This window comes from Procambarus clarkii, chromosome 7, assembly GCF_040958095.1.
Source record: "Procambarus clarkii isolate CNS0578487 chromosome 7, FALCON_Pclarkii_2.0, whole genome shotgun sequence".
Classification (NCBI taxonomy): domain Eukaryota; kingdom Metazoa; phylum Arthropoda; class Malacostraca; order Decapoda; family Cambaridae; genus Procambarus; species Procambarus clarkii.
Window position 1 is genome coordinate 24,138,593 of NC_091156.1, and position 26,128 is coordinate 24,164,720.

Consider the following 26,128-nt stretch of genomic DNA (forward strand, 5'->3'; position numbering starts at 1 on the left):
TGGCATATACGTTGAGGAATGAGAAGTGGCCTGCTGCAGTCTGTACATGGAATTTTTTTTTATATAAATAAAACAAAGTACAAGAACATACAAAAAACACAAGGAAATCTGGTACACAGTAAAACAACGAAATAACATAAACAACAAGAGAAGTATACACAAGCGTCAAATAAAAATAAACATAATACAGAGCACAACACCGATACTCGACACAGGTACCAGACACATAAGAAAAGCAAAAGGCTACACATAACAACACATATATGCAGTAACAGATAACTGAACACAGAGCAGTACATAAAATAAAGAACATAAATAACATAAAACACACCCACAACCAAATACACAAAACAGAAGCATATAGAGGACCACGCACATAAAGCCAACTACATCCCCCCTCACACATAGGAACAAAGGAGCACAGTACAAAACCACACATGCCACTAAGATATATACACATAGACACAAGCACAGAAAAATATGTACACGCACAGGAAACACACACGCCAACATCACGAGAAACGCTTACAGAACCAACCACACCACTACCACACAACACACAACAACCAAACACCCGAACACAGGGAGCACAGACCAAGGCAGACCAAAGGCTAAAAAACACAGAAAAACGCTGCCCCACGCAGGAGCCAAAAAACAACCCCCAAAACCACACTCCCTCATGCACACAGACACAACTGGCACCCGGAGGCACTGAAACACACCACACATGCACAGAAGCAGCACTACCACAAGGAAGACACAACCCACGCAACCCCCGCCAAGGAGGCCCAAAGGAAAGGGAAGGGAGCACAAAGCAAAACCAACCCCCTAAACCACCCCAACCCCACATCCCCCAAACACACACCGACATCCCAACCCCACCCAAGACCAAGCACCGTCACCCAACCACCGATGCACCCAAAGACCCAAAAGCAACCCCACGAACATAGGCATCCGTGACCCACTGACCAAACTCCGCCGGAAAAGCACGCTGCAACCACCATCAGGTAAACAGCATGCGCCTCTGCAAAAAGCAACTGGACAGCACACACGGGCATATCACTCTTAGACAACAACCCATGAACCTTTATCCTCCTACTGCCAGCTAACAGTCGATCGTTTCCGATTAGCCCTCTCAGAATCAAACTCTGATTGGCTCCAGTATCTCTGAGGATACTAACCTCCACCTCAGGCTAATCCTCTATACCGACCAACCTTTTACTAATGAACAGCCTATAATGCTCGTTCATCAAATCTACCGTCTGTGGTTTGTCTTGTTGTACATCGATGTACTTCTTCCGAGGATCACGCATGGTCAGGGTCACGACTCTCATGCCCTGCCGACAATGTCGCATCATGTAACCTAATCTGTTGCACTTGAAGCATCTCATTTGGGAGAAATCTCTCCTATACGCCCCCGAGTGGCTCTGACTCTGCCCACTCATATTGGAGTTCCTCGGGCCAGACGCATTACTCGTACTCTGTGGAGCTTCATTGGACTCTTGTCTCTGCACATTTTTATTTTCCTGCATACCTCCAGCAGGCAGACTCGGCAATTTTCCTTCCTGGGGCTTAAAATTAGCTGGTCTGCTTGTCTGTCCCCCAAAACTTCTTCCTCCCCAGACTCCACTGGGTCTGCTATTGCTGTGTCTCGCCTCACTTCTCACTCTGTTCTCCCTTAAGCTCTTGTATGCTTCAGTAATCATATCTGCGGCATCTCTCACCTCCTTTACCCCTGCTTCTTGGATCTTGAACTTTGTCTCAGGATGCATTATTTCTAAGAACTTTTCCTTGACCTAAGCTTCAGATCAGCGTAAGATCCAACTCCGTCAGCTTCAATCCATTTCTGAACTCGTCTTTCCAGATCCCTTGCCGTCTCGGCAAATGTACATGCTCCAACTTTCACCATCTCTCTGAAGCGTTTCCTGTAAGCTTCTGGAGTCAACTGATACGAGCGCAGTATGCTGCTCTTTACTGTGGCATAATCCTGGCACTCTTCCAGTGACAATTAGGTGTATGCCTCTCTGGTAGCACTGGTCAATCTTAACTGCACCAGATGGGCCCAGTCTTTCTGTGGCCACTCCTTAATGCTGGCCACCTTTTCGAAATGCTCGAAGAAGCTCTCTGCCTCTTCGGGCACAAATAGGGGAATGTCCTTTTCCCTAACCCTATTGTATGGTGGGTGTGATACCTGGGTGGTGCTTTCTAGCAACCCATGTTCAATCCTTTGCTCAGCCAAGGTTCTATCCCTTCTGTCTGAATTTGCTTTGTTCTTTCTTTTTCCCTTTCGACCTGGGCTTTTTCTTTCTCTTTCTCCTGTTCTAACTCCAGTTCTCTTACTCTAGTTTTCTCTTTTTCTACCTCCAGTCTTGTTTTCTGTTTTTCCGTCTCCTGTTCCAACTCTAGTTCCCTTATTCAGGTTTTCTTTTGTTCATTTTTCATCTGAAGTTCTAACTTCAATTTCTCCAGTTGGAACTGTCTTTCTCTGTCCTCTCGTTGTTGCTGCCTCTGGAGCTCTAACTGGAACCTTTCCAAACTCCTGTTCCTGCTACTGTGGCTACTCTTACTGCTCCTACTCGATCCCTGGGATCTCATTTCATCCTGCCTATCATCCTCCTTTCCACTTTCAGCTCCTTTCTGGGCTCTCTGTTCTGCCACTTCACTCTTGGCTCTCAACTGCCTCAGGATCTCATCCTTCATCCCATCTTCTTTAGATGCTTTCAACCCGATGCCACATTTCTCCGCTGTTTCAACTGTTCCCTGGTGCAACCTTCCAAGTCCTCAGGCTTGCCTGACTCCAGAAACGCTTGCACCTTCTCCATATTGTCCCATGAGTCTTCCCAAGAGAGAGAATATACACCTCTGGTTACACAGTCTACTTATTGCCACAAGGGGTGTACCAGTCCACTCTCGGACAGGGTGTGGGTGCATAAGTTCACTCTCCCAGACAGGCCCCCACTTTTTATTATGATGTTATGTTGTTGTTGTTCTTGTTGTTGTTGGTGGTCCTTCCATCGGACAACCAACCCAAAATTCCGTAGAATGCTTACTTTGACCAGGAGATCCCCCTTGGATGCTTCTGGCACTTGGAGAGGAGCTCAACGTCACACGTTTAGGGGATGCGGCTCCAACACTAGCCTCGTTGTCACTTGCACACACCTACTCGAGCCGCCGTGACTCCCCACTCTCTCCTTATGTGGTATGATCTCCTCAATCCCCTTTTCTTTGATATTACTCATGTGTGGCCACGTTTGTGGTAGAAAAAAAAATATAGAAAAGCTTCATAGAAAACACCGACCTTACCTAACCTTCTTAATATGTTAAGATAAGCATCTTATTGCTTCGTAATTACAATTATTACTTAACCTATACCTATAATAGGTTAAGTAATAATTGTAATTACGAAGCAATAAGATGCTTATCTTAACATATTAAGAAGGTTAGGTAAGGTCGGTGTTTTCTTTGAAGCTTTTCAAGGTAAACTAAAATATTCACAATAAATTAGTATGTCACATATGCACGTATTTAATAAGCCAATATTGACTTAATGAAAGTGCGAGAACGGATTGCTCAGTAATGCAAGTAAAAATGAAAAGGGAAGGTACATTAAACACACCAGTTCGTCACTTTATACCATGTATAATTAGTCTTCCCACCACCATAGATATATAAAAGTCATAAACGGGAAATATCACTACACAATGTACATCATCATCTCACTCTGAAGACGCTGAACATTTGGCAAAGCTCACTCCGTGCTGTCTTGCCTGGTTTCCTATTCCGCGGCACTACCCTCTGCAAGTACCAGGAAACCACGATGAATCTACCCTTGCTACAGGCCAGCCAAATCACAATTCCACTGGGTGCCTCGCTGTGAAGGCCCACAACCACAGTCCAGCCTGTAGCTGGCAGGTACCAATCAGCCTCACGCTGTTAGGCAATTTCACGAGCGAATACTAGGGTTGCGAGCCCTAGGCAGGAGCCTTGTGTAACGCGCTGGTTACTCTCCTTGTTCGGCACCACTGTCGGCCGTCTCTTCCATCAGCCAGCCCCGGGTACAGCGAATCCCGTCACTGCCACTCCTCTGGCAGACAGTTGAACACTCTACAGTTCTCGTCCGGCGGCGGCTCACTGCTTCTGCAAAGCAGACTGGTGAAGAGACCTTGGCTGCCTTGGGTAGACTGACTCTTCCTGCACACAGCAGCCCTATGTTGATTCTGTGAAAGCAGACACGTCATCAGTACTGGGACACTACATGGGAACCATTAGGAAACAACACTTACTGGCTAAGTCACAAACGTACAGCTTCTAGCTCAATAGATGGCACTGATGTTCTGAGCACCACCTCACCAGAGGTCAGCACTAGCTACCTCATGAGCTACCAGGACAAGAATCTAGCATGTCGAGCTGGCATATTCCTGCCACCTCTAGATGGCGTCGTCCATTTCGTGGGGGGTTTCGGGAGCGGACTCACAGATGGCGTTGATGTCACTGCTCCGTGCTCTGACGATGAACTTGGGTTCGTAATACCTCCCCACCAAAAGGAATTTGGTTTGGGTTTCTAAAAAAAAAGGAAACAAACCAAATTAATCAGATGTTCAGATGTATGACAACGCATCAGCTACAACGTTATCCGCTCCTTTGATGTGCTCAATATTGGAGGTGATATTGTTGAAGATGTAGACTCCATCTGGCGAGTCGAAGATTCTTCTGCTTAAACTGGGAAAGAAACTTCAGAGGGTTGTGGTCAGTTCGTACTAGGATAGGATGGCTATTACTAGTTAGGTACACCTCAAATTGTTGGACTGAACTGATTAAAGCCAACGTCTCTTTCTCTATGACGGAATAGTTGAGCTGACTGGGGGTAAACTTCTTAGAATAGTAGGCTACAGGATGTTTCACCCCTTTTTCATCCGTCTGAGATAATATGGACCCCAGGCCATAGTCGGAAGCGTCGACGGTTAGAATAAATCTATCCTCAAAACTCGGGAACCTGAGGATTGGAGAAGAGATTAGAATCGCCTTGAGGCTCTCAAAGGCTTCCTGGCAGTGTTCATCCCACAACAGTGTCACACCCTTCCTCAAAAGATTTGTCAGTGGGGCGGCGATAGACGAAAAGTTAGGGACAAACTTACGGTGGAAACCAGCCATGCCAAGGAAACGCAAGATGTCCTTCCTGGTGGATGGTGTAGGGTACTGGACGATTGCCTCTACCTTGCTGGCCTTTGGCATAATCCATCCTCCTCCCACCTTATGGCCTAAAAAGACGACAGAGGTTTTGGCAAACTCAGATTTGAGTTTGGTCCCGCCAGTTTACATCATATATTAATACATCATCGATGTAGACCAAGGTGTTTTCCACGTCGCGCAACACAATACCCATCAGCCTCTAGAAGGTGGACGCTGCGTTTTTTATCCCAAATGGCATCACCTGACATTCAAACAGGCCGTCGGGAGTCACGAACGCAGAGATGGGTTTGGCCCTCTCCGTGAGGGGAACTTGCCAATAGCCCTTACATAGGTCAAATTTAGTCAGGTAGCTACCTTGGCCTATGGCATCAAGACATTCCTCTACTCTGGGGAGAGGATAGGCATCAGCTACTGTGACCTTATTTACCTGGCGATAATCAATACAGAAACGGTATTTCTTACAAGGTTTGGGCACTAGTTGTAGTACCGGGGATGACCATGGGCTCGTGCTTGGGGCTATCAGATGGTGTTGTAACATATATTCCACCTCATTTTTCACCACCTTTTTCTTCAGGGGATTGAGTCGGTAGGCGTGTTGCTTTATAGGCTTGACTCCGTCATCCAGCACATCATGCTGTAGGACAGATGTTAGTCCTGGAACATCTCTGAAGATCATCTTGTATCTACGGATCATTTTCACTAATGATGGATGATCTCCTCCGGTCACATGTGTCAATTTTGCTTGCAAATTACATAAAATCTCTGAGTTAGTTAGTACATTCTCATCCTCCTCAATGTCATCTTTAGTTATCACCATGGTTATTGGGAGCGTATCCTTGCCCTCATATTTTTTCATCATGTTAACATGAACTAAAGTTTCCTTCTTTCTGCGGTCTGGAGTGTTGAGAATGTAATTGTGACTAGTAACCTTTCTCAAGACCTGGTAAGGACCTACAAATTAAGCACTCAAACTTCCGGTCACTGTGGGAGTACATACCAAGACTAGATCTCCTACTAGAAAATCCCTTTGTTTGGCCCTCTGTTCATTCCTGCTCTTGGTGGTTACCTTGAGGTTACCTTGAGGTGCTTCCGGGGCTTAGCGTCCCCGCGGCCCGGTCGTCGACCAGGCCTCCTGGTTGCTGGACTGATCAACCAGGCTGTTGGACGCAGCTGCTCGCAGCCTGACATATGAGTCACAGCCTGGTTGATCAGGTATCCTTTGGATACCTGATCAACCAGGCCTGTGGTGGTGGTCTGAGTATTCACTAAGGTTTTCTTGGCTACCACCCAAGCAGAGAACAACCTGCCTTTATTAGTAGACAGCCAGTCCACAACGTCCACGTCGGTCTCTTCGTCCAGCCAATGGTCTCGTGCCACTTCCAAGGGACCTCTCACAGAGTGGCCATAAATCATTTCGAATGGGGAGATTCCTAGCGATTCATTAGGCACTGTTCTTACCGCAAATAAGAGGTAGGGTAGGTCTTCAACCCCTTTATTCTGCCGGTCATAGCAAAATTTCCTAAGCATGCCCTTCAGCGTCTGGTGGAAATGCTCCAAAGCTCCTTGCGACTCGAGATGGTAGGCACTGGAGGTAATCTGTCGGATTCCGAGGTCGGCGATCTGTTGGCGAAACAAACGAGATATAAAATTCGGCCCCTGATCCGTCTGAATGGTCTTAGGGAGACCATATCGCGAGACGAACCAGAGTAGATGTTTCACCAAGACCTTAGCTGTGATGGTCTTAAGGGGGATCGCTTCTTGGTACCTACTAACCCGATCTAATATAGTGAGCAAATACTGCACCCCTGATGTAGAAGGCGGAAGCGGGCCTACTATATCCAGAATGAGGTGCTCGAAAGGCTCACCTATGGAAGGGAAAGGGCATAAAGGAGCTTTGGGGACAGGCTGGTTTGCTTTCCCTGCCATCTGGCAGGCGTGGCAGGATTTGCAGAAGCGAGATACGTCCTTCTTCATGTGTGGCCAGTAGAAACACTTAGTTAGGCGATGAAAGGTTTTCGAAACCCCACCATGTCCAGCAAATCTATCAGCATGAGCTGTTTCTAACAGTTTAAATTGGAACACGGCTGGGACGACTATCTGCTTAACTACCTCAGTTGACTGGGGGTATTTCAGTGGACACCTGCGACACAGTACTTCATTGAACAAGACGTACAGGTCACCTCCTTTGGTAGGAGACTCTATGGTATTTGCCAACTTTTGTACTTGAGGGTCCTTCCTTTGCTCTTCTAGCAGACTGGCTCGAGTCCAGTATTCAGGAACTGGCACCGGGACTGGCGGGGCTGGTGATGGGCTACTCGTAACCTATGGGATAGGAGGAGAGTCACACAAAGTATTTAAATTCGATGGTACCTGGAATTGAGCCTGAGACCTTGTTTGCACTACCACAATTGGACTTGTCTCTTCACACACTGGATCTTCCATGACCAGGGGATGGTTAGGTAACAAACCTAGGGCTAAGTCATTGGCCAAGAAAACGTCAATTCCTTCTATGGGAAGGCTGTCCACCACAGCTAACTTACACTCGTCTTTGAAGTGTTGGGACTCTAGATGCACCTTTATCAAAGGGGCAACGTACAATGAGGAAGAAAAACCACCTAGGACTACCTTCTGTTTCCCATTCGCTGATACACCTTCAGGTAATGACTTTTCCAAAATCAGAGACTGGGCAGCTCCACTGTCTCTGAGTACTACCACTGGCTTACCCGAGTGGTCACTTGATACATACCCTTGTGAAGTATATGGGGCGAACAACTCTTTCCTCTTCTCTAGGGCGGCCACCGGTGGTACTATACTACTCACCAGCATAACTTCCCTACGTGGATTGTTACCAGCACTGCTATGGCACTTAGCAGCCATGTGCCCTTTCTTTCCACAGGTCCAACACATTATGTCCCTTTTTGGACTAAACCTCCTAGGACTATCTGGGGTTGACTTGGCGGCACTACGAGGGGCGGTCTTCTCCTCTGGTTTATGTTTTGCCGAATATCTTGAGGAAGTCTTTGGGACATACCTAGCAGAAGACCTATGCGTCAAGGTGTATTCTTCAGCCATAGTGGCTGCTGCACTTAAGGTCTCCACCTGTTGTTCCTCTAAATAAGTCATCAGATCCCCTGACCGGCAGTCTTTGAAGTCCTCCAACAGTATGAGCTGCTCGAGTTCTTCTTTCGTCTTCACCTTTCGAGATGCACACCACTCCTGAAAAAGCCGTTCCTTGATGTTCGCAAACTCGGCGAACGTGTGCTCCGATGTCTTCTTTAGGTTCCTGAACTTCTGCCTATAAGCCTCAGGCACCAACTGGTAAGCCATGAGTACTACCTTCTTCACCTTGTCGTAATCGCCGGAGTCATCAAGGGACAACGTGGAGTAGGCAATTTGGGCCTTCCCAGTCAGGACGGACTGTATCATGATGGCCCAATTCTTCTTTGGCCAATCCAAAGAGGCAGCAACCTTCTCGAAGACAGCGAAGAACTTCGAAACTTCCTTTTCGTTGAATTTTGGGACCATCTTTATATTTCTTACCGGATCGAAACTACTAGTTTCCGTTGTTTTCCTCTGACCACCTAATCGCAGCACTTCTAACTCGTGTAGTCTTTCCTTCTCCTTTTCTTCTCTTTCACGTTCCTCTTGTTCTTGTCGTTCTTCTCTTTCCTTCTCTTCTTTTTCTCTTTCTCGCTCTTCTCGTCATTCTTCTCTTTCCTTCTCTTTTTCTTGCCTTTCTCGTTCTTCTCTTTCTCTCCTTTCTTCTCTTTCCTTCTCTTTCTCTTGTAATTCCAAACGTTTCATCTCCATTTCCTTCTCTTTCAAAGCCATATCTTTCACCATTTCCTTTTCCTTCATTTCACGTTCTATTTCTAACTTCTTTCACTCTATCTCACGATTTATCTCTAAGGTACGCATTTTGACAGTTAGAAAACTTATATTCAGTTCACCCGCATCACTTTTAACGTCACTACCTTTATCTTCCTTTTCAGTGGAAGCTACTACCTCACTTTCTTTTGTACTTTGTACCTCGCTTTCCTGCTTCTCCCCAGCCTTCAAATGTTTGTGAACCTTCGACAAGATCTCAACACGGTAATCACTTTCACGTATTTTGATCTCCAGATAGGCACTCACTAGCACAAGTTCTTGCTTCCCTAGATATTTCAATCTGGCAAGACAGTCCTCTTTGTTCAGAAAGTCTTGAACATCGTCCAGATCCTCAATGGTCACTTTCTCCACCATTGTCACTTAATTGGTGCACGAACACTTAACACACCACTTCGCTTGAGCACTTAACACACTGAGCACTGTACTTCGCCAATACTGCACTTAATCACACCGAGCACCGCACTCGCCAACACATCAATTGATCACACTGCACTGAACAGGACATATAATGTCCTAATAATTACAAACAGGGGAATTATTCACAGAGGATTGCACTACGTCGCCACCCCTGTCAAATGTACTTGACAAGGGGTCGGATCCCGCTGGGGATGTCAATTATGTTACGGCCCTAATGGGACGCAACCGGGTTCTTTTCTAATGGTATTAGAGTTTGGGTATCCGACCCCAAGCTAGTAGAGGCTTTCAAGGGGTGAGCTCAGTAATGCAAGTAAAAATGAAAAGGGAAAATACATTAAACACACCAGTTCATCACTTTATACCATGTATAATTAGTCTTCCCACCACCATAGATATATAAAAGTCATAAACAGGAAATATCACTACACAATGTACATCATCGTCTCACTCTGAACACTTGGCGAAGCTCACTCCGTGCTGTCTTGCCTGGTTTCCTATTCCACGGCACTACCCTCTGCAAGTACCAGGATACCACGATGAATCTACCCTGGCCACAGGCCAGCCAAATCACAATTCCACTGGGTGCCTCGTCATGAAGGCCCACAACCACAGTCCAGCCTGTAGCTGGCAGGTACCAATCAGCCTCACGCTGTTAGGCCACTTCACGAGCGAATACTAGGGTTGCGAGCCCTAGGCAGGAGCCTCGTGTACTCGCTGGTTACTCTCCTCGTTCGGCACCATAGCCGGCCGTCTCTTCCACCAGCCAGCCCCGGGTACGGCGAATCCCGTCACTGCCACTCCTCTGGCAGATAGTTGAACACTCTACAGTTCTTGTCCGGCGGCGGCTCACTGCTTCTGCAAAGCAGACTGGTGAAGAGACCGTGGCTGCCTTGGGTAGACTGACACATAGGACTGCTTCACAGCAGCCCTATGTTGACTCTGTGAAAGCAGACACGTCACTACAGAACCACTGTACTGGGACACTACATGGGAACCACTAGGAAACATCACTTACTGGCTTAGACACAAACGTACAGCTTCTAGCTCAATAGATGGCGCTGATGTTCTGAGCACCACCTCAGCAGAGGTCAGCACTAGCTACCTCACGAGCTACCTAGACAAGAATCTAACATGTCGAGCTGGCATATTCCTGTCACCACTAGATGGCGTCGTCCATTTCGTGGGGGTTTCGGGAGCGGACTCACAGATGGCGTTGATGTCACTGCTCTGTGCTCTGACGATGAACTTGGGTTCGTAACAGCATGACTTAGATGGGCGCACCACAGTCCACTACGGGCTCACCATAGCCCATGCTACTTGGAACTTTTTGTTCCAGGTAGCGAATCTTAAGCAACAACATAGATGAGTGCAAGGATGCCATGCAAACTGTTGTGGAGGACCAAATAGAAAACTTTATAGATCAGTGCCACTTGAAGTAACTATACTTTAGAACAGTTAGTCAGTACTATACTTTAGTCTGGGAGCCAGGAGAATATTACCTCACTCATCGTTCTCCTGATGACGGTAATGGCAGGACTATCGCGCAAGGGCTGTTTAATTCCTTGAAGAGCACTGAACAATATGATCAACCTACAATTGTTGGTACTGATGATACGTTATCAATGACTGGCGAGTACAGTGGTTAAATTCCAGGTTTAGAGGAGTTGTTAGGTAAGCCACTTCAGTGGGTTTATTGCCTTCTACATACCACCGCACTCCCGCTGTGCCATGTATTTGTGACTCGTATTGGAACCACAAACACCTCAAACTCATTCACAAGAGCAATTGGGATAGTTTGTGTGTCAAATTGGCCAGTTGCTCAGTTCAAGCAAATATCAAACCCCTCACTCTCCAGAGGGCCACAGTCTGTTCTTGATGACCTCAGTTCAGATCAGTACTGTGCCTACAGGATGTGATGACCAGAGTACAGATCAGTACTGTGCCTACAGGATATGTTAGCAAATATTTTTGAAACAGTTAATAGTGATCTGCAATATCTGGAGGTTGGTCCTCTTATGCATTCATGGTGACTAATCCGTGCGTCGTTGGCTAACCATTATCAAACATTGCGCTTCTGCCTTCAGGAATATTTTCCCCCTTAGTTTGAAATTAAATCAAACAGACAGTTAGCATGTGGATCACGACACGTTTTTTTTATGATTCAAAGAATTACACGATTGTCAAATAAGGTTGTGCAGGGAACAGCCTTAAAATTAGTACAAAAAGATAAATGTTTTACACACCCAGAAAATGTTTTGGCTGCAGTGTTTGGCGACAGTGATGAAGAAATACGAACGTTGGGCATGGACAAAGTACTGTCAATATGTGGAAAGTTTCCATCATTCCATCTATGCACAAATTTTAAAGGTGAATTTGTTGACAGTGATGACGAGGGAGATCATCTGGAGCAGGAGGAAGCATTCGCTTGCATCAATTCCATCTACTAGCAATAAGCTTGACAGTAAAATGTTACAATAACTTGGTCAATTTAAATTCTTGTCATCAACAGCACCCAGCCATTTGGCACCTGACAAATTTCGATATTAAGCAATGCTGAATGATGCCTTTACAGCTCAACCATCCGTGTCTCAACAAGTCTGTTGAGACATGACAAGCTGGTGACTGAGGCATCAACACAACGCCTAAACACCGGTCAATGGAAGGGTAGATAGACATCCATGCAGGTTTTAAAGAGTGGTTGAGCTTGCTGTCAACCAGTAGTTGCCATCCAGCAACCAGTGTTCAGGCCTCCTGGGGGGGGGGGGGGGGGTTCTGGTCAAACACAAACGATCGTGCCACGAGTAACTACCACATGTTGCATTATATTCACGACACAGTATAAATAGCATGGAGAGGAAATGTTACTCATTAAATAGTAATTGAATAAAATAGTAGGTGATATAAACTGTAGGGTATATGATACAAGTCCATGATAAATCGATAATTTAACATATATCATATACGTTATCGATTATAAGAACATGATAAATACACATAATAAATCGTCCACCGATGGAAGGTGATTTGCACCATTTTTACCGCTGCCGGTAACCCCCAAAATAGTCTTTTGCTAATAATATTTTCTTGCACAAATAGATAAAAACGCTCTTCTTAAGAGATATAGAAGCATGAAGATTCTGTAAATTTTGAGCCATAAATCATGTCTCTAGCTCCAGTGGTTGGTGAATTATGACCATTTTGACCATCCCGCGGGCTCGTTCAGAGCGGCTGTCTGCCCAAAAATGGTGGCAATCATCCGAATCGTGTTTTTCTTACTTTTGCCATATTTGTCAAAGATTAAAAATTTAAATTTTTAGATTTCAGGAAAATATTTTTTTCACTCCACTCTACTACGCTATTGTGATACAAATATGGTGGAGTGCTGTTATTCGGAAGACATTAGCTAAATTACTTTTCATCGCAAAATAGCTTGCGTGGAAGTTGCAAAGTATTTCATGAGATGTGTCTGAACATTGCAGCTCCCTATGGGAATGAATTCAAATGACACAATGCCATATGGCTGTTAAATCAGAGTAACGCATGCAGCATAAGCCTGTACTCAAAAGTACAGTGCACTATGGTGAAGCATCATGAACACATCCACCCGACGATGATCTCTGTCTCACTCATGGCGTTTTGTGCTCCACAGAGCGGTGGTGATGGCGTCCACGGAGACTCCCTTCAACACCACCGACCTGCTCGCTAAAGGGTAAGTGTGTTCATTTACTATTTGTGCCTGAAGGATCAAGCTGCTAGCTCTTGGACCCCGCCTTTCTAACCGTCTGTTGTCTCATGCCCTGACTCCCGACCTGTTTTTCTTGTATTACATGTGCTACATAAAGTGTTTATTCACCTAGTTGTGCTTGTGGGGGTTGAGCTCTGCTTTTTTTGCTCGTCTCTCAACTGTCAATCAACTGTTACTAACTACTAACTATTTTTTTCCACACACACACACACACCCAGGAAGCAGCTCTGTAACAGCTGTCTAATTCCCAGGTACCTATGTACTGCTAGGTAACAGGGGTATTCAGGGTGAAATATACTTTGCTCATTTCTTCCTGCCTGGTCTGGGAATCAAACCTGTGCCACAGAATTATGAGTCCTGTGCGATGTCCACTCAGCTACCAGACCCCCACGTGTTGCAGTGTTGTGTGTGAGTGTATGTGTTGTGTGTGTGTGTGTTTGTGTGTGTTGTGTGTGTGTGTGTGTTTGTGTGTGTGTGTGTGTATGTGTGTGTGTGTGTGTGTTTGTGTGTGTGTGTGTGTGTGTGTGTGTGTGTGTGTGTGTGTGTGTGTGTGTGTGTGTGTGTGTGTGTGTGTGTGTGTGTGTGTGTGTGTGTGTGTGTGTGTGTGTGTGTGTGTGTGAGAGAGAAAGTCGCCGACCGAGGTCGCATTTTCTCCACCAGTGCTGAAGTGAGACACATATAGAGTATTATCTCAGAACATTTTGAAAGATTCACTATGGAAATTCTGTCAAATAACACATAAGGTGTTCCTAGACGGTATGAAAGTAAATAATTATCAAAAGAAGGCACCAAGCCGGGGAGACTATGTAGCACCATTAATGTGCGGGATTTTTAAAAGGCATTTAATATCAAGAAGGATGCCAATACGAGAATAAAAGTGCATAAAGCTAACAACATCAAAGGTATCCGAGTCACAAAGGATTCTATTGAGGGACTGGCGACCGCGAGGGACAGTCCTAAAGCAAGACACACGCACATCTCAGGAGTCAGGACATTCAACAACGATATGCACCACCGTAAGATGGACAGTGCAGTTTGGACAATAAGGAGCAGGGCGCACTCCATTAAATGCCTGTGAGTTAAGAGTGTATGGCCAATACGTAACCTTGCCAGAGCCGTTTCCCACCATCGGTTACAGTGGTAGGAGGAAGGCCACGGGGACATACTACCCTTAAGTACACGCAGTTTGTTACCAGTAACAGAAGATCAGCGATCCTGCCAACAGACAAGGATTGAGGAATGAATAACTGGCAAGAAATTGAAATAAAGAACCCTTCTGTGGGAAATGTGACGAGTGCGGATAGACTCTTTCGTGGTAGCCTCCGCACGCTCATTTAAGGACACACGAATATGGCTGGGAACCCAGCAAAACTCGACAGCCTTAAATCTGCTGGAGATAAGAAACAGCCAATATTGAATTTCGATGACAATAGGATGGACAGGATTAAAAGACTCCGGAGCCATTAAAGCACTGTGGGAGTCAACTACAACAACAAAGGAAGATTGACAGAGAAAAAGCAGCTGACGAAGAGCATACAAAATGTCATAAAGTTCTCCCTTCACGATGCTAGTCTCCGGGGGGGGGGGGGAGGGACACATATAGGTGTGGTCAGGAAATAACATCGAGTAGCGTAGGTAGACATAGACCCATCTGTGAAGATGATGATGGAGCGGGAGTATGAAGAAAAGTGAACAAGGAAAAGGTGTTTCAAAACTGAAGGAAAGGTAAAAGCTTTTGTTATGCGTGTCAGGGTTCTACAAAACGTAGGAAGAGGGACCCTCCATGGGGGCAAGGATGGAACGACACGAGGAGAAATATTGGTAACATGAACCAAGAGAGAGAACCTTGTAAGCAAGACAACCGAACAGAAAGGGGAAGGTGGCGGATGGGAACAGAGTCCACAGGAGAGGTAATGATCAAAGTACGACATAAGCGAGAGTGAGGGTGCTGTAAGGATCGCGCAAAGTAGCGAAGACAGTAGCAATACCGGCGATCCTGTAGAGACAGGATGCTGGCTTCAACATACAGGATGTTGGTAGGAATTGAACGAAAGGCACCAGAGCCGAGGCGAAACCCAATATGGTGAAGAGCATCAAAACGATGAAGGGATGAGGGAGAGGCTGACTAGTAAGCAGGACATCCATAATCACGTTTAGACAGCACGAGAGTGGAATGTAAAGAGAGGATCGTGTGCCGATCAGCTCCTCAAGCAGTATGGGACAAGACCTTAAATAAATTAGAACATTCAACTCAGAGGTAAGAGATATGGTTGTCCAAGACAATCGGGTGCCAACGATTAACCCCAAAAGTTTTGCAAAATCCTTTTGCAAATGGATTTGCAGAAGGAAATGTTTTCATCGGAAGACATTAGCTAAATTACCTTTCATCGCAAAATAGCCTGCGTGGAAGTTGCAAAGTATTTCATGAGCTGTGTCTGAACATTGCAGTTCCCTATGGGAATGAATTCAAATAACACAATGCCATATGGCTGTTAAATCAGAGTAACGCATGCAGCATAAGCCTGTACTCAAAAGTACAGTGCACTATGGTGAAGCATCAGGAACACATCCACCCGACGATGATCTCTGTCTCACTCATGGCGTTTTGTGCTCCACAGAGCGGTGGTGATGGCGTCCACGGAGACTCCCTTCAACACCACCGACCTGCTCGCTAAAGGGTAAGTGTGTTCATTTACTATTTGTGCCTGAAGGATCAAGCTGCTAGCTCTTGGACCCCGCCTTTCTAACCGTCTGTTGTCTCATGCCCTGACTCCCGACCTGTTTTTCTTGTATTACATGTGCTATATAAAGTGTTTATTCACCTAGTTGTGCTTGTGGGGGTTGAGCTCTGCTTTTTTGGCTCGTCTCTCAACTGTTACTAACTACTATTTTTTTTATTTTTTTCCCACACCCCACACACACCCCAGGAAGCAGCCCGTGACAGCTGAATAACTCCTAGGTGCCTATTTACTGCTAGGTAACAGGGGCATTAAGGTGAAAGAAACTCTGTTCATTGTTTCTTGCCGGCACCCGGAATCAAACCCAGGACCACAGGATCACGCTTCCAGCGTGCTGTCCGCTCAGCCACCACCCACTGTGTGTGTGTGTGTGTGTGTGTGAGTGTGTACTCACCTAATTGTGCTTGCGGGGGTTGAGCTCTGGCTCTTTGGTCCCGCCTCTCAACTGTCAATCAACTGGTGTACAGATTCCTGAGCCTATTGGGCTCTATCATATCTACATTTGAAACTGTGTATGGAGTCAGCCTCCACCACATCACTTCCTAATGCATTCCATTTACTAACTACTCTGACACTGAAAAAGTTCTTTCTAACGTCTCTGTGGCTCATTTGGGTACTCAGCTTCCACCTGTGTCCCCTTGTTCGCGTCCCACCTGTGTTGAATAGTTCATCCTTGTTTACCCGGTCGATTCCCCTGAGGATTTTGTAGGTTGTGATCATGTCCCCCCTTACTCTTCTGTCTTCCAGTGTCGTAAGGTGCATTTCCCGCAGCCTTTCCTCATAACTCATGCCTCTTAGTTCTGGGACTATTCTAGTAGCATACCTTTGGACTTTTTCCAGCTTCGTCTTGTGCTTGACAAGGTACGGGCTCCATGCTGGGGCCGCATACTCCAGGATTGGTCTTACATATGTGGTGTACAAGATTCTGAATGATTCCTTACACAGGTTCCTGAACGCCGTTCTGATGTTAGCCAGCCTCGCATATGCCGCAGACGTTATTCTCTTTATGTGGGCTTCAGGAGACAGGTTTGGTGTGATATCAACTCCTAGATCTTTCTCTCTGTCTGTTTCATTAAGTACTTCATCTCCTATTCTGTATCCTGTGCCTGGCCTCCTGTTTCCACTGCCTAGTTTCATTACTTTGCATTTACTCGGGTTGAACTTCAACAGCCATTTGTTGGACCATTCACTCAGTCTATCCAGGTCATCTTGTAGCCTCCTACTATCATCCTCTGTTTCAATCCTCCTCATAATTTTTGCATCGTCGGCAAACATTGAGAGGAACGAATCTATACCCTCTGGGAGATCATTTACATATACCAGAAACAGAATAGGTCCAAGGACTGACCCCTGCGGGACTCCACTTGTGACGTCTCGCCAATCTGAGACCTCACCCCTCACACAGACTCGTTGTCTCCTGTTGCTTAGGTACTCCTCTATCCACCGGAGTACCTTCCCTCTCACTCCAGCCTGCATCTCCAACTTTCGCACGAGCCTCTTGTGTGGCACTGTATCAAAGGCTTTCTGACAATCCAAAAATATGCAGTCTGCCCACCCTTCTCTTTCTTGCCTTATTTTTGTTGCCTGGTCGTAGAATTCAAGTAACCCTGTGAGGCAGGACCTGCCATCCCTGAACCCATGTTGATGCTGTGTTACAAAGTTCCTTCGCTCCAGATGCTCCACTAGTTTTTTTCGCACAATCTTCTCCATCAGCTTGCATGGTATGCAGGTTAGGGACACTGGCCTGTAGTTCAGTGCCTCCTGTCTATCCCCTTTCTTGTATATCGGGACTACGTTAGCTGCTTTCCAAATATCTGGCAGTTCCCCTGTTGCCAGTGATTTGTTATACACTATGGAGAGTGGTAGGCTCAGTTCTCTTGCTCCTTCCTTTAGAACCCAAGGGGAGATTCCATCTGGGCCTATAGCCTTCGTCACGTCCAACTCTAGTAAACACTTCCTTACTTCCCCACTGGTAATCTCAAACTCTTCCAGTGGTTCCTGGTTAGCTATTCCCTCACTTACCTCTGGAATTTCTCCTTGCTCTAAGGTGAAGACCTCCTGGAATTTCTTATTCAATTCCTCACACACTTCCTTGTCATTTGTAGTGAATCCTTCCGCCCCTATCCTTAATCTCATAACCTGTTCCTTTACTGTTGTTTTTCTCCTAATGTGGCTATGCAACAATTTAGGCTGAGTCTTTGCCTTGCTTGCGATGTCATTTTCGTATTGTCTTTCTGCCTCTCTTCTCATTCTGACATATTCATTCCTGGCATTCTGGTATCTTTCTCTGCTCTCCAGTGTCCTGTTATTCCAATAGTTTCTCCATGCCCTTTTACTTTGCTGCTTAGCTAGCCTACATCTTTGATTAAACCATGGGTTTCTCATCTTCATTTCTCTGTTTTCCTTTTGGACTGGGACAAACTTGTTTGCTGCGTCCTTGCACTTCTGCGTGTGTGTGTGTGTGTGTGTGTGTGTGTGTGTGTGTGTGTGTGTGTGTGTGTGTGTGTGTGTGTGTGTGTGTGTGTGTGAGAGAGAAAGTCGCCGACCGAGGTCGCATTTTCTCCACCAGTGCTGAAGTGAGACACATATAGAGTATTATGTCAGAACATTTTGAAAGATTCACTATGGAAAATCTGTCAAATATCACATAAGGTGTTCCTAGACGGTATGGAAGTAATTATAAAAAAAAAGGCACCAAGCCGGGGAGACTATGTAGCACATTAATGTGCGGGATTTTTTAAAAGGTACTAAATACATGAAGGATGCCAATACGAGAATAAAAGTGCATAAAGCGAACAATATCAAAGGTATCTGAGTCACAAAGGATTCTATCGAGGGACTGGTGACCACGAGGGACAGTCCTGAAGCAAGACACACGCACATCTCGGGAGTCAGGACATTCAACAAGGATATGTACAACCGTAAGATGGACAATGTAGTTTGGACAATAAGGAGCAGGGCGGTGCTCCATTAAGTGCCCGTGAGTTAAGCGTGTATGGCCAATACATAACCTCGCCAGAGCCATTTCCCACCACCTGTTTCAGTGGTAGGAGGAAGGCCACGGGGACACACTACCCTTAAGAACACGCAGCTTGTTACCAGTAACAGAAAACCAGCGATCCTGCCAACAGGCAAGGATTGAGGAATGAATAACTGGCAAGAAGTCGAAATAATGAACACTTCTGCGGGAAATGTGACAAGTGTAGATATACTCCTTCGTGGTAGCATCCGCATGCTCATTTAAGGCAACCCATTCTTGCACTTCCTTATTGTCAATATTTGCTTATTTAATAAGTGCATATGTGACATACTAATTGATTGTAAATATTTGAGTTTACCTTGAAAAGCTTCATAGAAAACACCGACCTTACCTAACCTTCTTAGTATGTTAAGATAAGCATCTTATTGCTTCTTAATTACAATTATTACTTAACCTATACCGTTGTTAGGTTAAGTAATAATTGTAAATAAGAAGCAATAAGATGCTTATCTTATCATACTAAGAAGGTTAGGTGAGGTCGGTGTTTTCTATGAAGCTTTCCAAGGTAAACTAAAATATTTACAATCAATTAGTATGTAACATATGCACTTATTAAATAAGCCAATATTGACTTAAAGCAAGTGCGAGAACGGGTTGTTTAAGGACACACGAATATGGCTGGGAACCCAGCAAAACTCGACTATCTTAAATCTGCTGGAGATAAGAAACAGCCAATATTGAATTTCGATGATAACAGGATGGACAGGATTAAAAGACTCCGGAGCCATTAAGGCACTGTGTGAGTCAACTACAACAACAAAGGAAAATTGACAGAGAGAAAGCAGCTGACGAAGAGCATACAAAATAGCGTAAAGTTCTGCCGTGAAGATCCTAGTCTTCTTGGGGGGCAGGCGACACGTATAGGTGTGGTCAGGAAATAACATGGAGTAGCGTCGGCAGACATAGTCCCATCAGTGAAGATGAAAATAGAGCGGGAGTATGAAGAAAAGTGAACAAAGAAAAGATGTTTCAAAACTGTAGGAGAGATAAAAGCTTTTGTAATGTGGGTCAGGGTTTTACAAAACTTAGGAAGAGGGTCGTAAGTCCATCTTTGCCTCCATGGGGGCAAGGATGGAATGACACGAGGAGAAATATTGGTAACATGAACCAAGAGAGAGAACCTTGCAAGCAAGACAACCGAACAGAAAGGGGAAGGTGGCGAAAGGGAACAGAGTCCACAGTAGGGATAGTGGTCAAAGTATGACATAAGCGAGAGTGAGGGTGCTGTAAGGATCGGGCAAAGTAGCGAAGACAGTAGCGATCACGGCGATCCTGTAGAGACAGGATGCCGGTGTCAACATATAGGCTGATTGTAGGAGTTGAACGAAAGGCACCAGAGTTGAGGCGCAACCCAGTGTGATGAAGAGCATCAAGACGATGAAGGGATGAGGGAGATGCAGACGAGTAAGCAGGACAACCATAATCCAGTTTAGACGTCACGAGAGTGGAATGAAAAGAGAGAGAGGAATGTAAAGAGAAGAGCATGCACCTATCAGCTCCCCCAGGAAGTATGGGACAAGATCGTAAGTAAGTTAAGGGCCTTAGAACATTTATCTCAAAAGTAAGAGATATAGGAGTGACCAAGACAAACGAGTGTCAAGGATTATAACCAAAAGTTTAGCAGAATTCTTATACAAAAGAGGATTACCACGACAAAGCGACAAAGGGGATGAAGAACGACCTGCTTCCGAGTAATGGTCATAGCACATGTCTAAGATGTAGAGAACTTGAAGCCATGATTGGTGGCCCAGGACGACACGGCACCATTTGTAAGTTGAAGCTGCCATTGGAGGAAAAGTGAGTCATCACCTTGACATCAGAGGATATGATCGTAAACATAGAGAGCTGAGAAAATGCCAGAGGGAAGGGACGAAAGAAGACCATTGAGGGCAACCAGGAAAAGAGAAGTGATCAGTACACTACCTTGAGGTGCACCTTCGTATTGCCGAAAAGAGGCAAACAGAGCAGTATCAAGCCTCACTCTAAAGGAGCGACGAGAGAGGAAGCTCTGGAGGAAGAGAGGGAGGGTTACTCGAAGGTCAAAAGAATGAAGTTTGGATAGAATGTGGTATCTCCAGGTGGTGTCATATGCCTTTTCCAGGTAAAAAAGGATAGCAACCAAGGAGGTCTTCACAACAAACGTAGTACAAATATAAACCTCCAAATTTACCGAGACATCAATCATGCTGCAATACTTGCGAAAGCCAAAATGAGGAGAGAAGAGGTGGTGATAGTGTTCCAAGAACCACATGAGACAGACATTGACCATACGTTCAAAGAGTTTGCAGACACAGCTCGTGAGGGCAATGGGGTTGAAGTCTTTTGGGGGATGTTCCTAGGAACCAGGTTTTTGAATGGGATGAACAACTGCCTCAAGCCAGTCCTCAGGGACTGACGACGATTCCCAGACATGGTTATAATCATTCAGTAAATATTGAAACGTGTATAGAGGTATATGGTAAAGCATCTCATAATAAGAGATGCAAACTGGGTCATGCAGGTAAGGGCAGACTTGAGTTCTGAGAGAAAGGATTTTTATAAGGGAGCTGAAGATAAGTGCAAAACTCTAAGGTACAAGATTCAATAATACGAGTAAGGAAAGATAGAGGAAGATGAGAACCGGTGCTAATAGTCGAAAAGTGTGAACTTAGTTCGGTCGAAACCGACACTGGATCCGCCACACTAGAACCACGGAGGTGAAGGACTGGCGAGACATCTGGGACAACTTATCTACTATCTTGCAGATTTTCTTCCAGATCAGGGGCATAGGAGTGTCAGACGTAATGGTGGAAACGAAAGATCTCCAACTATCATGCTTAGCCATGCAGATGGCCCTATAGGCCACCGCACTCGCCTTCTGAAGCAAAATAAAAGAATCGGGCGTCTGTCGGCGAAAGTGTTTCTTACAGGCTGCACGCTTACAGCGGACAGCCCAAGCACAGTCTCCTTTCCACCAACGAACACACTTCCGTGGGCCCCGGGAGGTAGAGCAAGGAACAGAGTAGATAGCAGCATCAAAAACTGTGTCATGACATAAGAGGAGGGCTCGAGGGAGAGGCAAATCAGAGAGGTCAGAAAGAGTCGCGTGTAAGGCGAAGAGGTTCCAGTCAGCCTTGGCAAACTGCCACCTAGGAAAGGAGAGTGGAGGGTGAAAATAGAAGAAAGTGACAAGGATTGGGAAATAGTCCCTGTTATGTAGGTCATCAAGAACCTGCCATGTGAAGTCTAAATAAAGAGAAGACGAGCAGAGAGAAAGATCAAGACAAGAAAGGGTGCGAGTGTTGGAGTCAATATAAATGTGTTCACCAGAATTCTGAAGAGATAGAGAAGGAGAAGACAAATGGTTTAAGGCGGTGGCCCCGGGTGTTTGTCAGAGCATCGCCCCAGAGGGTATCCCGACAGTTGAAAATCACCCAACAGGAGCACAGGCGCTGGTAAGAAGTCCAACAGGTGTTTAAGATCAGTAAGAGAAAGTGGGATATTAGAGGAGAGATACATGGAACAGACTGTATACCATTTACTCACACAGATACGGACCACAGAACACTCAATGGGTGACTGAAAAAGTAGGGGGATGAAGGGAATATCATGACGGATCAAGAGAGCAGTAGAGTAACAGGCCCCAGAAAAATGTGGAGGTGGCAGGGGGGGGGGGGAGAGAAAGGAATAACAACGGAAGTGACCAGGACGAGCGCCAAGCATCAGCTCCTGAAGACAAACACAAAGCGGTGAAAACTTTGTTATCAGAAGTTGGAGTTCATGGAAGTTGACATAAAAATCACGTATATTCCATTGTAGAACAGAACTAAATAGAAGAGAGAGAACAGAAACAGAGATAACAAAGGAGAAACAAAGGCAAAGAAGAATACAATAGACAAACGAAGATCAGGATCAGGATCACTGAGATCAGAGTGATGGGGCATAGGCAGAGTTAGCAAAGATAATATAGGCAAGGGAGCGGGAGAACGGGCCAGAGGCGGACTGATAGAGTCTGGAGCAGGAAGAGGCATCAGAGAGGGTCGGTCAAGGGTATCAGGGACATGAAGTACAGAAACAGGAGAATGCACCAGATCAAGGGCAGCATCCAAGAAAGGATCAAGGACCAAGGGAACCTCCATAGCAAGGACAAGTGACCCTGCCACTGAAATGGAAGGGGAAGCAGGGATAGAGTTGTAGTTGGAAGTTGAGGAATAGAGTGATACCTTCTTACTCGCCAGAGAGGAAGAAAGAGAGAAGCCCGGCTAACGTTTCTGACATAGAGAGACAGGCGTACCATCAGCAATGTGCCGTCCAACAGCCTCGACAGTTTCAACAGAAGAAGAATGGGAACGGTCTACAAGAAGAACGCTGGGAGAAGGATGGACAATGGCCTGAACAGACAGGAGGCGAGGAGGACCAAGAGACAGAGGGGAGGGGTGAGAAGAAGGAATGGGGCGAGAAGGAAAGGAGGGCACAGGAGACAAGGAAGACCGGGAAGGAAGAAAACACCAGATGGAGAACCAGGAGGAAGACCTTCTGGTTCCAAAACACAAAAGAGCAGGTGAGGTGGTGGTGGGGGTGTCGGGGTCCAAGGCCTGGAAACATTTGCCAAACTGAGAAAGTAGGAGCGGCGATGAGAAGTGGAATGCAACATAAGAGCATAAGACACGCCAGAATAAGAGGGAAGATGGCGAAATTGGCGTCTCGCCTTAGGAAAAGATAAATGATAGAGATATTTCAAATTGAGGATGGCTTCTTCAAATTTGTAGTGCGATCCTTCTCCCAGTCTTCTCCACACATGCGCAGGAGAGGGCAGGGTGGCCATCACCGCAATTTTTTATTTTTTTTGAGATATATACAAGAGTTGTTACATTCTTGTACAGCCACTAGTGCGCGTAGCGTTTCGGGCAGGTCCCTGGAATACAATCCCCGCCGCGAAGAATCGTTGTTACAACCAAGTACACATTTTACTGTTGCGTTAAACAGAGGCTACAGTTAAGGATTTGCGCCCAGTAAATCCTCCCCGGCCAGGATACGAACCCATGACAAAGTGCTCGCGGAACGTCAGGCGAGTGTCGTACCACTATACCACGGAGACTGTATTGATGCAGTGAGCTTGGGATGAAGAGCTCGCCATCTTAGAATGACGTGAAGCTCCACACAAGGCGCATTGATACTTCCCTTGTGCACCTGAAGGAACAATGTCCAAATCTCCAGCATCTATTGCAGAGGCGAGGAGAGGGGATGGACTCCTGAATGGAGCATCTAGAACCAGCAAGAATGACGGAAAATGGAAAGGATCTACTGTCAAACGTGATCTTCACAATGCAAAAAGTCTGGCCTTGAGCCTCAAGGATATATTTAATATCCTCATGGCAGTCTTTCAGTTCCCTCTCACCAGTATTGACCACAACACAGAAGTTGCAACATTAGGATCTGAGGGTTGGTACAGGAATTCAACCAACTACGAACCACTTAGTTTGATGAAAGGGAGCAGTAGAACAACAGAGGTACACTTACATCGCATCAGGCTAGGATACCCATGTGCATGGGCAATAGGCTTACAGGTTCCAGAAGATGAGAGAAAATGTCAGCACTGTGGAGAGATACCCGACAGACCACTGGAACATTATCTAACACAGTGCAGAGTTACAAACCAATTAAGATTTCAACTTAGATTCAACAGAGCAGAAGAAGTTGTTAAACACATGGGACAAAATCTTACTGAAGCGACCATATGAGTCATAAATACTCATACTCCGCCCAAGTAAAACAGAAACTAGCAACACTTAGTGGGCCAGCCAGAGGCTTAGGACCCGCGTAGGACTATCCCTGCCCTCCAAAAAAGTAGCAACATGACGCAGGAAAATAATTGTGCCAATGCTGGCGTTTAACCTGGTATTTTTGGATATCCAACCAGTGGGTCTCCCCAATGCAGGACAACACAGCCAAGCAGTCAGCCGCTTCCTGAGTAGGGGCTGGAACAATACGTTTACCAATACAGGTGGGGTTAAAATTGACAAATGTTTCCACTAAATCAACAAGGTGTTTAGGAGGAATAAATCAGGACGAGTAGGGTCAACATGACAAAGATCAAAATACTTAGTCCACGTACCAAACAAAGCCTGGAGAATATCATGGAATACTTTTTATTCCATCATGGAATCGTCACAGTGCAGAGTTGATGGTGCTGAGCATCCCTGGTAACAGAGGGGTAAAAGGTGCAGTTGTGACAATGAGAGACGGAGCCACACCAGATGATGAGGTCGTCACCACTGGGGGCATGATGCTCAACCCTGCCACAGAGATGGTAGGGGAGAAGAGAGAGGCAGTCGGGAGAGTCAGAGAAACAGCTTGGTCTGGGCCCAATGTAGTGGGGGCTACATAGCTCAACCTTCTACCACAGTCCGACTCGGGGGCCTGGTCGCCCACCCCACGAGTCTGAGAAGTTTAAGAGGGTGAGATAATGACATAAAAAACGAACAGGTAATGCACGAATAAGCCCCCACACCCACCTTGGAGCCACAATTAGAGGACATGACACCCGACAAGACAGACCCCCCCCTTCCAAGGGGTGCATCGTGAATATACACCCTACAATCGTCACCATAAGAACCATCAGTTCGTCGAGATTGGGCTCAGCAACGAAGGAAAAGTTTGACAATAAAAGCGTCCTCTCGCTCGATAACGTCAGGTACCACAGTTCTACGGGTGAGAGTGTGCCTCCCCAAACACCCGACTTCAAAACAGAAGAAAAGATAGGAAAGAATATTCAAGAATGGCAAAAAGTCGGCTGGAAGGAACAATCAGAAAGGAGAAGAGGTGGGGAGATAAAACGCAACAATGGGAAGAGAAAAAAGCAACCAGCAAAATTGAAGAGGACAGCAGCAGGAGCATAATGCTTCAAATGTCCCAAAGAGCCTCACACTCCGGCCGCCGCCCACCGAACCCCCATCACGACGGCAACAGGCTGGAAAGGAAATGTGGTGGAGGGGGAAGGGGGGGGGAGAAGGACGGCACAGACAAAATTTTAAGGATTAATATGTAAGCTTATGAGAAGTGCAGCAGCCGAGTAATGGTACAGGACGACTCTACACCGCTGGAGGTTAGGAGGAAGGAGTAATTACACTC

General features: G+C 45.9%; 2 protein-coding genes across 2 annotated transcripts in view; one reads left to right on the forward strand and one right to left on the reverse strand.

The window, feature by feature from the left end:
* The window catches only part of LOC123747994 (high-affinity choline transporter 1-like), an 891,202-nt gene that overhangs the window by 90,261 nt on the left and 774,813 nt on the right, over positions 1 to 26,128 (forward strand). Inside the window, exons 2-3 of the mRNA XM_069313991.1 lie at positions 13,145 to 13,204; positions 15,859 to 15,918. Coding sequence (XP_069170092.1) covers positions 13,155 to 13,204; positions 15,859 to 15,918 — 110 coding nt within the window. The 5' untranslated portion in view covers positions 13,145 to 13,154. The remainder of the gene's footprint in view (positions 1 to 13,144; positions 13,205 to 15,858; positions 15,919 to 26,128) is intronic.
* Positions 4,651 to 9,048, reverse strand: LOC138357951 (uncharacterized). Its single transcript, XM_069315134.1, has 5 exons — positions 8,924 to 9,048; positions 7,816 to 8,485; positions 6,418 to 7,512; positions 5,437 to 6,130; positions 4,651 to 5,258 (listed from the first exon to the last, which is right to left on the reverse strand). The coding sequence occupies exons 1-5, from the start codon at positions 9,046 to 9,048 to the stop codon at positions 4,651 to 4,653; spliced, it is 3,192 nt and encodes a 1,063-aa protein (XP_069171235.1).